This window comes from Macrobrachium nipponense, chromosome 4 (assembly GCF_015104395.2).
Source record: "Macrobrachium nipponense isolate FS-2020 chromosome 4, ASM1510439v2, whole genome shotgun sequence".
Lineage (NCBI taxonomy): Eukaryota > Metazoa > Arthropoda > Malacostraca > Decapoda > Palaemonidae > Macrobrachium > Macrobrachium nipponense.
In genome coordinates this window covers 119,318,167-119,332,892 of record NC_061100.1, presented here as the reverse complement: position 1 = coordinate 119,332,892, position 14,726 = coordinate 119,318,167, and the positions used below count along the sequence as shown (strand labels likewise).

General features: G+C 35.5%; 1 protein-coding gene across 4 annotated transcripts in view; it reads right to left on the bottom strand.

The window, feature by feature from the left end:
• The window catches only part of LOC135211097 (apoptosis-resistant E3 ubiquitin protein ligase 1-like), a 572,118-nt gene that overhangs the window by 38,977 nt on the left and 518,415 nt on the right, over positions 1-14,726 (bottom strand). For all 4 annotated transcript variants that reach the window (XM_064244179.1, XM_064244178.1, XM_064244180.1 and 1 more), the window contains one exon: positions 7,000-7,128. In XM_064244179.1, the coding sequence (XP_064100249.1) occupies positions 7,000-7,128 (129 nt within the window). The remainder of the gene's footprint in view (positions 1-6,999; positions 7,129-14,726) is intronic.

The window sequence follows — 14,726 nt, the reverse complement described above, 5'->3', positions numbered from 1 at the left end:
GGGCTTCCCTTAGGCGCGTCTGGATCTTCGTCTCCTGTCCCTTCTTCCACTTCTTTCCAAGGTTTTTCTGCATCGGATATTCTGCCTAGGACGTCTTCCGCCTCAGTTGTTCCTAAAGTCAAAGGACAATGCGAACAAAAAACCCTTGAGAGGTCGTCTTCTAAGAAGACTTCGGCCTCATCATCTCATAAGTCTCCGGCTCACCATCCCGGAGCAGAGAAAGCGAAGTCATCCTCTTCTTCGCACTCTAAAGGGTCTAGGGGCAAGTCCACTAAAGAGAAGGCCCGCGCTCCCGCCGAGCCAGTACCTTCTACGTCTACAGGAGCTCGTCCGAAGACCCCTACTGCGACCAGTACCTCAGGCCCCTTCGATCCTGACTCATTTACAGCAGGGGTGTTGCAACAGGTGGGGAACATGGTGGGGACCATGGTGAAAGACAGGCTTGATCAAATGCTTGCCCAAATCTCCACCTCGTTTGCGCAATCCGGTCAGTCGATCCAGAACATCTCGGATTGGCTGACAAACCAGGAAAACTTGCTGGCGGGCCTGAGGGAACAACCCCCAGCAGTTCTTCCTCTGGCAGGCGCCGGAGCAACCCCGATGCTGGACTACGACTCTCTTCCCCCATTCACCATGAGTAATCCTTGGAGGGTAGCAGCCTTCGCACCCTTCAAGGATGGAATGATCTCGATCCCTGACTGTGGAACTCGTCGCATCGAGGACTTCGAGTTCCACCCCGCCAATCTTCAACCACCTTTCATGGGGTATGCTAGATTGACGGAAGCAGCTCTAAACAGAGAGGACAAGATCCCGAAAGAGACCGTAATTTACAGTCGGGAGCAAGCCCAGAGGGAATGGGTGAGGTGCCTTGAAGAATGGGACTGTAGCAACACCAAACTTCAGGCATTCAAGAGCCCGTTCACAATCTTTGTGGCGGAAGAGGAGGCACCACTCCCCTTCTCCACAAAAATTGCAGAAGTAACCATCCAGGCCGCCATGAAAGACGAGCCTCTCCCTCAACTGAGAGAGTCGGACCCGACGTCCCTACTCTTCCCAGCTGCTGAGGACCTATGGGCTGACCTTCCGGCTTCTTTTACGGTTGGGAAGCTCAAACCGGACTGTGCTATCGAACAGTTCGGGGAGAGACTCCCAAGACTACCGGACAACCTGATCCAAGCAGAGTTCGACGCAAGGATCAGGTTAGGGAGAACCCTTAATGCCTTAGTAATGACAGAGGTTGCCGCCATGACATATGGTACGGAGCCTCTGTTTAAGCTTCTAGCTAAGGCTCAGATGCAGACCGTACAGTCTGATCTGTACGACTTCGTTGTAGCAAGACGAAACTGCAGGAAACATGTCCTGCAGGAAGCCACCATAAGGCATGAGCCTAACAAGCTGCTATTGTCTTCGATCTGGGGAGCTGACCTCTTCCTTGAATCTGCAGTAAACGAGGTCCATCACGAAGCGACCAGGCTCAACCAGAGCCTTAGGGTCCGCTGGGGACTTTCTAGCAAAAGGAAGCCAGAAAGCACCCCCTCTGGTTCTAAGAAATTAAAGAAACCGAGGAAGTTCCCAACCTTCCAAGCACAGCAGCAACAGCAGTTCATCCAGGCAGCCCCGGTATCACAACCCGTGCAACCGTCGACTTCCAAGAACCAGAGTCAGCCCATCCTCCTGTTGACGTCCCAGAACCAGCCCTCGACCTCCTACACTTTTTCCCCAGCCTTCAATCCTGTGTGCGAAGGCCAGGCGTTCCAAGCCATCAATAGGTTTGGAAGGGGAAGCAGAGCTAGGGGTACATTTCGTCAGAGGGGTGGAGGAAGGGCACCCAACAGGGGGAGACACTTCCGTGGAGGATGCGGAGCACGTCCTGCACAGACCCAGTGAGAACCCTCAGGTAGGAGGGAGGCTGTTCCTCTTCCGACACCGGTGGGGATTCAGCAACTGGGCACAAAGCATTGTGTCCAAAGGGCTGGGATGGAGTTGGATCAAAGGTCCTCCTCCATCCAAAACATTCCTTCAAGTACCAACAAAGGAATTGACAGAGTATGCACAAGAGCTCCTTCAGAAAGGAGTAGTATCAAGAGTCAAACATTTAAAGTTTCAAGGACGCTTGTTCAGCGTGCCAAAGAAAGGCTCAACAAAACGAAGAATAATCTTAGACTTGTCCCGTCTAAACTTATTCATTCGTTGCGACAAGTTCAAAATGCTGACTATCTCGCAGGTGCGGACCTTACTTCCTCGTGGGGCCGTCACCACCTCTATCGATCTTACAGACGCATACTATCATATCCCAGTCGCGAGACACTTCCGCCCATATCTAGGCTTCAGGCTAGGAGACCAGGCATTCTCTTTCAAAGTGATGCCCTTCGGGCTGAACGTAGCCCCCAGGGTCTTCACGAAAATAGCGGAATCAGTGGTCCAGCAACTGAGATCACAAGGGATAATGGTAGTAGCGTACCTCGACGATTGGCTCATTTGGGCAACAACCGTCGAGGAATGCCTCAAAGCCACAGGCAAGGTAATTCAGTTTTTGGAACATCTGGGGTTCCAAATAAACAAGACCAAATCCAGGCTAACGCCGGAGTCTCGTTTTCAGTGGCTCGGCATTCAGTGGGACCTGAACTCCCACACTCTGTCAATTCCATTGGTCAAAAGGAAAGAAATAGCCAAGTCAATAAGGCAATTCCTCAAATGCAAACAGACGTCAAGGAGAAACCAGGAAAGGATCCTAGGTTCCCTCCAGTTTGCATCAGTCACAGACGTTCTGTTGAAAGCAAAATTGAAGGATATAAATCGAGTTTGGCACCTCAAGAGCAAATGTCAAATCTCGAGACAAGTTGTCAGTAATTCTGCTGACAGTCCGCAAGGGCGGAGTCCAAGAATCTGTCCAAATCAGTTCCTCTCCAGTTCCCTCCTCCGGCGTTGGTTATCCATACGGACGCCTCTCTAAGCGGATGGGGAGGATACTCCCAATTCAAGAAAGTTCAAGGGACTTGGTCGCCTCAGTTCCGCCGGCTTCCCATAAACGTATTGGAAGCCATGGCAGTTTTCCTCACTCTGAAGAGGCTTCTACCAGCCAAGAATTCCCATATAAAGCTGGTTTTGGACAGCGCAGTAGTGGTACACTGCATCAGCAGGGGAGAATCCAAGTCAAAGCACGTGAACCATGTCATGATAGCCATTTTTTCCCTAGCAACCAAGTACAAATGGCATCTATCCTCCACTCATCTGGCGGGAGTAAGGAACGTGATAGCAGACGCCGTCTCGATCAGTTCCTCTAGAATCGGAGTGGTCCCTGGACAAGCGCTCATTCCAGTGGATATGCCAAAGGGTCCCAGGTCTCCAGGTGGAGCTTTTCGCATCTCAAACGAACCACAAGCTCCCTTGCTATGTGGCCCCCAACCTGGACCCTCTGGCTTGTGCCATACACGCCATGTCCATAGATTGGAACCAGTGGAGGAAGATATACATCTTTCCTCCAGTGAATCTTCTATTGAAAGTCCTGAGCAAACTCAGGACATTCAAGGGACAAGTAGCTCTAGTAGCCCCAGATTGGCCCAAGAACAACTGGTATCCTCTCCTCCTGGAATTGGGTCTCTGACCTCGACGGATCCCCAATCCCAAACTGTCCCAGTCAGTACAAATGAGGACTGTGTTCGCTTCCTCAGGAATTCTCAAAACCCTAACTTTATGGACTTCATGAAGTTTGCGGCTAAGAGAGATGCAAATATTGATCCCCAGAATATCCTTTTCCTAGAATCGGATAAGAGGGAGTCAACTTTACGCCAGTACGATGCTGCTGTTAAGAAACTGGCAAATTTTCTGAAGGAAACAAACACCCAAACCATGACAGTTAATTTAGCTATATCCTTTTTCAGATCCCTGTTTGAAAAAGGTCTAGCAGCTAGTACTATTACCACTAATAAGTCAGCTTTAAAGAAAATCTTCCAGTTTGGCTTTAAGATAGACTTAACAGACTCCTACTTTACGTCTATTCCTAAAGCCTGTGCTAGGCCCAGACCTTCAGAAAGGCCTAGTTCAATTTCATGGTTCTTGAATGATGTTCTCAAACTGGCTCCAGATACTGACAACGATTCATGTAGCTATCTAATGTTATTAAGAAAAACATTATTTTTACTAAGCCTGGCTTCAGGAGCCAGAATATCAGAACTGTCGGCCCTTTCCAGAGCCTCTGGACATGTAGAATTCCTCCCCTCAGGAGAAGTCCTACTATCTCCAGATCGTAGCTTTGTGGCAAAGAATGAGGACCCCTTAATGAGATGGGCCCCTTGGAAGGTTCTCCCTCTTTCACAAGACCCTTCTCTTTGTCTGGTGACGACCTTACGAGCCTATCTGTCCAGGACATCTTCTAGATCCTCAGGCCCCCTCTTTATGAGGGAAAAAGGTGGCACTATTTCAATAAAAGGGATTAGGCAACAAATCCTCTATTTTATCAAACAAGCTAACCCTGATTCATTCCCTAAAGCCCATGACATCAGGGCAGTAGCCACCTCTATCAATTACTTCCAACATATGAATTTCGATGAATTGAAGAAGTATACGGGCTGGAAATCGCCGACAGTTTTTAAACGGCACTACTTAAAATCCTAAGAATCTCTTAAATTTCCGGCAGTGGCAGCGGGAAACGTAGTTTCTCCTGACACTGTTCAGTAGTTGTAGTCGAAGATCCAGATCTTCTTTCTACCTGCCTCACTAACAATTCACCTAACATTATCGTCATTTTTTTTTTTGCTAGGGGCACTCACAATTGTAAATATTGATTACTGACTATAACTACTTAGTGTTGTTTTCCCTTATTTTTTTGCTGGGGAAACACACTTATATGTATGTTAAGATATTTATTCATATTGTTTCATAAAATCTAGTTCTAAGTTATCATAAGTTAGTTTAAGTTTAATTTTAAGTCCAATTATATGTCTTAAGCTGGCATTTATTATATTAGGTTAAGTTAACCTTAGTTATGATAACTTGTAAAATTTTTCAACTAGATTATATTCATTTATTTTATTTCTTTCGTTTTATTGAGACCTTATTTTATTTCCAACCTTATGCTAATTCTCTGGTACTATTTCACGAAGCGACACAAACTGAGCCCAGAAAAGGGATTTTGACGAAGGAAAAATCTATTTCTGGGCAAGGGTTCGTGTCGCCCAGTGAAATCCCACCCTGTTCTCCCACCTTTGCGCCCAAGATTGGCATCTAACTTCAAGGATGACCACGAGAGGCGCTGCGGTCGGCGTGGGAGGTTGTGTAATAGTAGTTGCTGGCGCCGGCCGTGTGTCAGCTCTCTCAGGGAGGGGGATTTTGATGAAGGAGAATTCTAAATGACAAGAGGTTCGTGGTAGTGGTCTCACTTGCCCCAGCACCATATCGACACCCTCTTTTTATTTAGGGTGAGCGAGTCAGTTACTCTGACATCCCCCTATTTTTATTTTTTCTCTGGTAATGTTAGTATCATTTACCTAGAAATAATGAACTTAAGGGATTATTTCACGAAGCGACACGAACCCTTGCCCAGAAATAGATTTTCCTTCATCAAAATCCCTTTTTTAGGCTTGATTTGCTGAGATTTTAGTTTATTTTCTTGTCCCAGTTTTGACCAAGGTGAGAATGATGCTACAAAACATTCTTCTAAGGAGAATGATGAGTGTAGATGTTCTAGGAGCGATTTGGTGCATTCTAGATTCAAGTCAACTGTGAAACCCCTGTGATAGGGGTATAAGAATACTACCACCATGGGTCTTGCTTGTCGTAAAAAGCAACCAAAAAGCCAGTGGCTGCCTTGCAGTCTTACTTTTAAGTAAAAGGCCCACTGCCAATAACTGTGGAAACTGCTCCCTTGCAGTCTTACTTTTGAGTAAAAGGCTTGACCCACCACTAATAACTGTGGAAACCGCTGCCTTGCAGGTAGATTTTCTAGTCAAAACGAGGCCCACCACCAATAACTGTGGTTGATGATAGCAAGGGCAAATGGTTGTAAAAACCACTTTGCTAAACAATATACCATGCTTGATATTGTGAGGAAGGAAGTAGAGAAAGTGCATCAGAAAACCGGTCCCTAAATGTAGGGATAACAGTGGGAAAGAAGAGACTGAAGTCAACTGTGAAGACTGAATGTGCAACAAGCCTAACATAGTCCCCTTTAAACAAAAAGTTACAGGGGAATATTATTAACTAGAAGCTTAATTTCTCCAGCTGTGCACTGAAACAATGACAATTTCACTGGATAAAAGCTGAGAAAGCTATTATTTCTTAGGCAATGACAATTTCACTAGATAAAAGTTGTGAAAGCTATTATTTCTTATGTCTTTCCAAATGAACATTCCTTTGGTTTCATATTCCAAATCTGTTTTGGCTTTCTTCAGTTTTTTAAGGACTTGTAATAAGTGGTTCACATCTCTCCCTTTAATAATTTTAGTCTTACAGGCACTTTAGTTATTTGGTTTGTCTGCACACTGTCTTTTGATGCTAATAAGGGTATGGAAACTATGCTGTACTTTCTTAAAGTCTTGAACTTTTGGAGTAAACCCTTGAGTTCCTTACAGCCTAGGTCTCTGGCATATTAAATTTTTCCAGACCTTACCTGGATCTATAAACTTTTTACAATAACCCTGGATTTCCAGCAACTCAAGATTCCTACCTAAACTGCAATTCTGGTTTAATAGGCTTGTCTTGAACAGAAGTTTCAAAATGATCCTCCTTGTTGTGTAAGCCAAAGGCTGAGACATCATAGACTATGGCAAGGGGTTAATATGACCGAAGGGTTTGTATGAGAAGTTATTTACATTACATAATAATATAGTTTTGCATGTAAAGCAGTATATTTTAAGTGAGATCAGCCTCCAGAGAGGCAACTGACTTTAAATTTCATATCTCCTAGGTTCAATAAGATAAATATCATAACAATTTTAAAATAAAGAGCACCATTCATTGACATACTATAAATTTTATATCAACCAGAACATAATGAAGTACCTTAACTTGACCATTTGGAAGCAATAGCTCATCAGTAAAGTATAGCTCATCATCTAAGTTGTCCACACCATGATCGAGCAAATGCTTTATCTTCCCAGTATAAAGATCAGGATCATCTTGAGCAAAGTGCTGTGAAAGAAAAGAAAAGGCTGCAATTAAACATAGACTTGCAAAAACAAAAAGAAGTGAACTTTTCTTTAAAAAAATTTGATATAATATAGTAGTATATATATATATATATAATATATATATATATATATATATATATATATAGATATATATTATATTATAAATATAATATATATAAACTATAGATAATTATAATATATATATATATTATGGGGATACAATCCACAATGAAGTAAATTCCTCTTGTAGTTTAAAATATATATTTCTTGTATAGGATTAGAGCTTTCGACCATCAACTGTGGTCTTGTTCACTAAAGTGAGACCACAATTGATGGTCGAAAGCTCTAATCCTATACAAGAAATATATATTTTTAAACTACAAGAGGAATTTACTTCATTGTGGATTGTATCCATATTTACTTAGAGGTACGACATAGTACCTGGCTTCTGCATATATATATATATATATATATATATATATAATATATATATATATATATATATATATATATATATATATAAATATCTTTAAATATTAAATAATTTATTTATATATATTTAAATATTATTAGTAAATATATATATATATAGTATATATATATATATATATATATATATATATATATATATATATATATATATATATATATATATATATATTTAATATATATATATATAATAATATAAATTATATTTATATATATATATAATCTATGCAATATATATATATATTTAAATAATCTATAAAATTATATATTATATAATAGATATATATATATATATATAGATATATATATATATATATATATATATAAATAATATAAATTAATTTTTATATATATTTATATATATATAAATATTATATATAAACATATCAATCATATATATATATATTATTAAATATATATATAATATAAATAAATATTTATATATATTATATTATATATAAATTATATTATTACAATATATAATATATAATAATATATATATTATATATATTATATATTATATATAATATATAATAGTATCTCTTACAATATATAATATATATATATATATATATCTATATATATATAGATATATATAATATATACTAGATATATAATATTATATATATAATCTATCTATATAGATAGTATTAAATCAAAAATAAATTATTTTTATTATATCTTTTCTATCTATAATAAATAATATATATATATTTTTATCTTTAAATTATATACTCATATATTATATATATATATCATTATCTTTATCTCTTATCTCTTATATATCGTATAATCATAATTTACTATATATATACTCTTGTTATAATATATAATCTATATATTTTAGTATTATAATATATTATATCTATTAACTTCTTATCTATATATTAAATAACTATATATTCTCTCTATTATACTATATTATTAATAATTATCCACTATCTCTATCTAACATATCTTTTATTATCTCTTTATATTATATATAAATATATAAATATATCCTACTAATTATATATAATAGTATGCTATCTCTTAAAACTAATAATCAATTTCATATATATAATACTATATAATATATCTATAATCTCTACTCTTTTATCATGTTATATTTATCTATATATAAATTCTATCTAAATATTTATTATATCTCTATATCATAGTATATATATTCTATTCTATATGTCTCGCTATACTACTATTTTATATCATTAAGTATATATAATATATTATACTATCATATAATATCTTCTCTCCTAATCATATATACAATCCTATATAATATTCCATCTATAATAAATATATTATCTATCTCTTTATCCATATATCCGATCCCCTATTCGCTAATCCTAATACCTATCGTCATGTCTATCTATATATCCATATGTACGATATCTATATAATCTCTCTAGATCTATATTATATATATATATCTTCTATATATATACTCTATATATAGTATATATATATATATTTTCATATTATTTATATGTATATCTATTATATATAGCTATCTGTATATCTATAATATATGTAGATCATATCTATACTATAATATATCTATTATATAATCCCCTATCCTTATTATTCTATCTCATATATATATATCTTAATATATTAATATTTATATTATATATATAACACATTACATATAATATATATTTCTGTATATATTATAATATATCGAGATAATTATATATACGTATAGCTATTATATATACATCTACATATGTATATATATATATATATATATATATATATATATATATATATATATATATATATATATATATATATATACTATATATATATATACATATACATATACATAATCAAAGTTGTCCCATGGGCATCACAAAGTGTCTTTCAACACAAGTGCTTATTAGGGAATCCACATCTCAAACACCTTTTAACCCTTAAATGCCAATTGGACGTATTAAACGTCGATATAAAAAAGTTTTTGGTAAAAATTCGCGGAAAAATAGTTATAAGCCTACTAGGCGAAAACTTTTGAATCACACGCCTTGGGGGATGCTGGGAGCTAACGGATCAAGGCGTTGTTTTGTTTACAATCGTTACCCAGGCGCGCAAGCGCGAATTTCTTTCTTCTCGCACTAAAAAGCATCAGTGACATATCTCAGAAATGATTTCGTCACATTGACATAAGTTTTGTACCATTTTATATTAGCCGTTACATGGAGTATTATATATGAAAATGTGCGCAATTTCATGTAGAATACAACAAAAAACAACTCATGGTTGTAGCTTTTATCAGTTTTGAAATATTTTCATATAAATAATGATAAGTGCCAAAATTTCAACCTTCGGTCAATTTTGACTCAACCAAAATGGTCAAAAAATGCTATTGTAAGCTAAAACTTTTATATTCTAGTAATATTCAATCATTTACCTTCATTTTGCAACAAATTGGAAGTCTCTAGCACAATATTTCGATTTATGATGAATTTATGAAAAATACTTTTCTTACGTCTGAGCGGTAACTCTTCCGAAAAAATCATAAATTTTTTCGTGCGATTGTCGTAATGTTTGCACCATCTTAAATTAGCCGTTACATAGTTTTATATATGAAAATATGTGCAATTTCATGTAGAATACAAAAAAACAACCCATGGTTGTAGCTTTTATCAGTTTTGAAATATTTTCATATAAATAAGGATAAGTGCCAAAATATCAACCTTCGGTCAAATTTGACTCGACCGAAATGGTAAAAAAAGGCAACTGTAAGCTAAAACTCTTACATTCTAGTATATTCAATCATTTACCTTTATTTTACAACAAATTGGAAGTCTCTAGCACAATATTTTGATTTATGGTGAATTTATATATAAAAAAAACATTTTCCTTACGTCCACGCGGTAACTCTGAAAAAAATCAAATTTTTTTTGTACGATTGTTGTAATGTTTGCACCATTTTAAATTAGCCGTTACATAAAGTTTTATATATGAAAATGAGCGCAATTTCATGTAGAATACAATAATAAACAACCCATGGTTGTAGCTTTTATCAGTTTTGAAATATCTTTATATAAATAACAATAAATGCTAAAATTTCAACCTTAGGTCAACTTTGACTCGACTGAAATTGTAAAAAAATGTAATTGTAAGCTAAAACTATTACATTCTAGTAATGTTCAATCATTTACCTTTATTTTGCAACAAATTGGAAGTCTCTAACACAATATTTCGATTTATGGTGAATTTATGAAATAAACTTTTTCCTTACGTCTGCGAGGTAACTCTTCCGAAAAAATCATAAATTTTTTCGTCCGATTGTCGTAATGTTTGCACCATTTTAAATTAGCTGTTACATAAAATTTTATATATGAAAATGTGCGCAATTTCATGTAGAATACAACTAAAAACAACCCATGGTTGTAGCTTTTATCAGTTTTGAAATATTTTCATATAAATAACGATAAATAGAAAAAATTTGTCCTTCCGTCAACTTTAACTCGACCAAAATGGTCGAAAACTGCAATTGTAAGCTACAAACCTTACAGTCTAGTAATATTCAATCAATTACCTTCATTATGTAACAAATGGGAAGTCTCTAGCACAATATTTCGATTTATGGTGAATTTTTGAAAACAGCTTTTTTTTATGTCCGCGCGTTACGAATTCATGCATCCTTTTTAGATGATATTTTCTCTGTGTTGCCTTGATCGTTTTACAATGTGTTATATACCAAAATGATTGCAATTTAGTGTATAATACAACAAAAAAATTAACTCATTAGTTTTAACCGTTTTGCTCACAGCACGATTTGTATACAATTATATGAAATTTTTTTTCGCACTGTCATATATCCCAACATTTATATATGATAATGATATTTTTTTTCATTCTGATGGTTGCATACTAAACTTCGGGCAATGACAAAAAAAGGAGCCAAAAATGAACTCTTAATCTTGAAAACTAAGCGTGCTGTGATTTAAAAAAAAAAAAAAACATTTTTTCCGCTTAGGCGCTCACTCGCAAATGCCGCCGGCATACGGGAGACGATTTTTAAAATAACTCTTCGGCGTTTAAGGGTTAAGCTACATGCAGGTGCAAGGACCACCCTGTCCCTACAAGTGCACTGATTTGTCAATATAATCCAACAGCCTGGGATGTATTTGGTTAAAAGCTCAAATGCATGGCAAACAGCCCACTTGTACACTGCCTTGCCAACCTGAAGAGGGAGGGTAAAGTATCCTAGATTTCACACACTAGATGAATGAACATTCAGGCATGTAACCCAGGTGTATAGTGGAGTAATCATAGGTATAACAATGTCATTTTTTTTACTATGCAGATTCCTTCTGGCACTACTAGTGTACTTATGTAAAATTCCATTAAATTATGAAATTCATAAAGTTAAAACAGTTACTGTAATTGTACACAATTCCGCACCTATTAATTTTGTACTCTACTATATCATATTTACACAATTCCACACCTATTAATTTTGTACTGTACTATTTCATATTCAGTTTTCAAATGTATGTCTTGCTGTGCAAGGTATAGTAGTACTGTAAGTTATGTACAGTACTGTATAGAAATGAACAAGACAGTACTGACAGCAGCAATATATAAAATAATAACAACTAAATTGGAGTTGGTAATGTAGTATAAACATATATTAACAACAATAAGTCACCTAAGACCATTCTGGTACTAGCTGATAATGGGAGGAACAGCCTTTTAAGTGAAATTTGTGCTTTTATTTTCTGGATAAACTGTATATTACATAGATTCTTATAAATAATTTACAAAATACTGACCTTAGCTTATAACAGCTCTTGCTATCAACTCCACAAAGACATAATGAAGATAGCAGAAAGCACTGCAAGCAAAGAGCAGTACCCTTTAAATTGTTCATTTGATAAAATATGTATAGTATCTATATAGGTAATAAGAAAAAATATAAACAACCTTCACTAAATTAGTTTTTGCTTTCATACTCACAACATTAATGCTTTTAATCTGAAAAGACAATGTGCTGTACAATATTATTCAGAAGTAGAAAAAAGTTGCATAGATCAAATAAGATTATGCAAGGAATATGTATATATATATTTTGGGTAGATAAAACTAAATATTATACAGGAAAAAAGATTTACCGATCAACTGTTTATTATTGGATGCCTGTACCTGAACCTCCAGTATACTTCCTGAGAGACTTATCCATTACATTTACCAAGAAAATTCTAGTTTTGTATTTGTGATAAAAGAGAATTAATTTAGTCAAGACAGCTTCCTTCCCTCCAGGAGGGGAACAATATCCCTATACCTAATGTAAAGTTCCCTTATGAGATGCACCTGTAAACACTCTTGACCCTCCATCTTAAAGATTAAGTGTGGGCCCAATACTGAGGGTGGAATTAAACATAACTCTATCCCCTTACTTGAACTCATCAGTTACTCAAATTTTATAGGTGAAGATGCATGCCATCTAGCCCTACTCTTCTTCATGTTCTAAGAGTAATCCAAACCACATGAAACATTTGGTAAAGAAAATTAACTACAATGTGGAATATATCACTAATACCTATTATATAAGACCAATTACACAAGAGATATTCAGACAGCTTTCCTGGCAGTCAAATAACTTTCAATCAACCTCCCACCAAGAAATAAAAATGTGGATCTCTACCACAAACATCTATGTAAGATAATGTACTTAAAATTTTTGAAATTTTAAGATGGAAAATTAACCCTCTTACGCCGATTGGACGTATTAAACGTCGAGTCAAAATGTCTCCCGTATGCCGATTGGACGTATCATACGTCGGCTCAAAAAAGTTTTTTTAAAAATTCGCGGAAAAATACTTATAGGCCTACCAGCCGAAAACTTTTGAATCACGCGCCTTGGGGGATGCTGGGAGTTCACGGATCAAGGCGTTGTTTTGTTTACAATCGCTACGCAGGCGCGCAAGCGCGAATTTCTTTCTTATCGCACTAAAAAGTATCAGTGACACATCTCAAAAATTATTCCGTCACTTTGACATAATTTTTGCACCATTTTAAATTATCCTTTACATGAAGTATTATATATGAAAATGTGCGCAATTTCATGTAAAATACAACGAAAAAATACTCATGATTGTAGCTTTTATCAGTTTTGAAATATTTTCATATAAATAACGATAAGTGCAAAACTTTCAACCTTCGGTCAACTTTGACTCTACCGAAATGGTCAAAAAACCCAATTGTAAGGTAAAATTCTTATATTATAGTAATATTCAATAATTTTCCTTCATTTTGCAACAAATTGGACGTCTCTAGCACAATATTTCGATTTATGGTGAATTTATGAAAAAACTTTTTCCTTACGTTCGTGCGATAACTCTTCCGATAAATTTTTTCGTGCGATTGTCCTAATGTTTGCACCCTTTTAAATTTGCCGTTACATAAAGTTTTATATATGGAAATGTGCGAAATTTCATGCAAAATACAACAAAAAACAACCCATGGTTGTAGCTTTTATCAGTTTCGAAATATTTTCATATAAATAACGTTAAGTGCAAAAATTTCAACTTTCGGTCAACTTTGACTCTACCGAAATGGTAGAAAAACGCAATTGTAAGCTAAAACTCTTATATTCTAGTAATATTCAATCATTTACCTTAATTTTGCAGTGACTTGGAAGTCTCTAGCACAATATTTCGATTTATGGTGAATTTATGAAAAAAAAAAAAAAATTTTCCTTACGTCCGCGCGGTAACTCTTCCGAAAAAATCAGAATTTTTTTTGTGCGATTGTTGAAATGTTTGCACCATTTAAAATTAGCTGTTACATAAAGTTTTATATATGAAAATGTGCACAATTTCATGTAGAATACAGCTAAAAATGATTGAAGGTTGTAGCTTTTCTCTTTTTTCGAAATATTTGCATATAAATCACGATAAATAGAAAAAAAATCACGTTCGGTCAAATTTGACTCTACCGAAATAGTTGAAAAACGCAATTGTAAGCTAAAACTCTTACGGCCTAGTAATATTCCGTCATTTTTCTTCATTTTGAAACAAATTTGAAGTCTCTAGAACAATATTGTGATTTATGGTGAATTTTTGAAAAATATATTTACCTTCACTCCGCGCGCCGATTCGA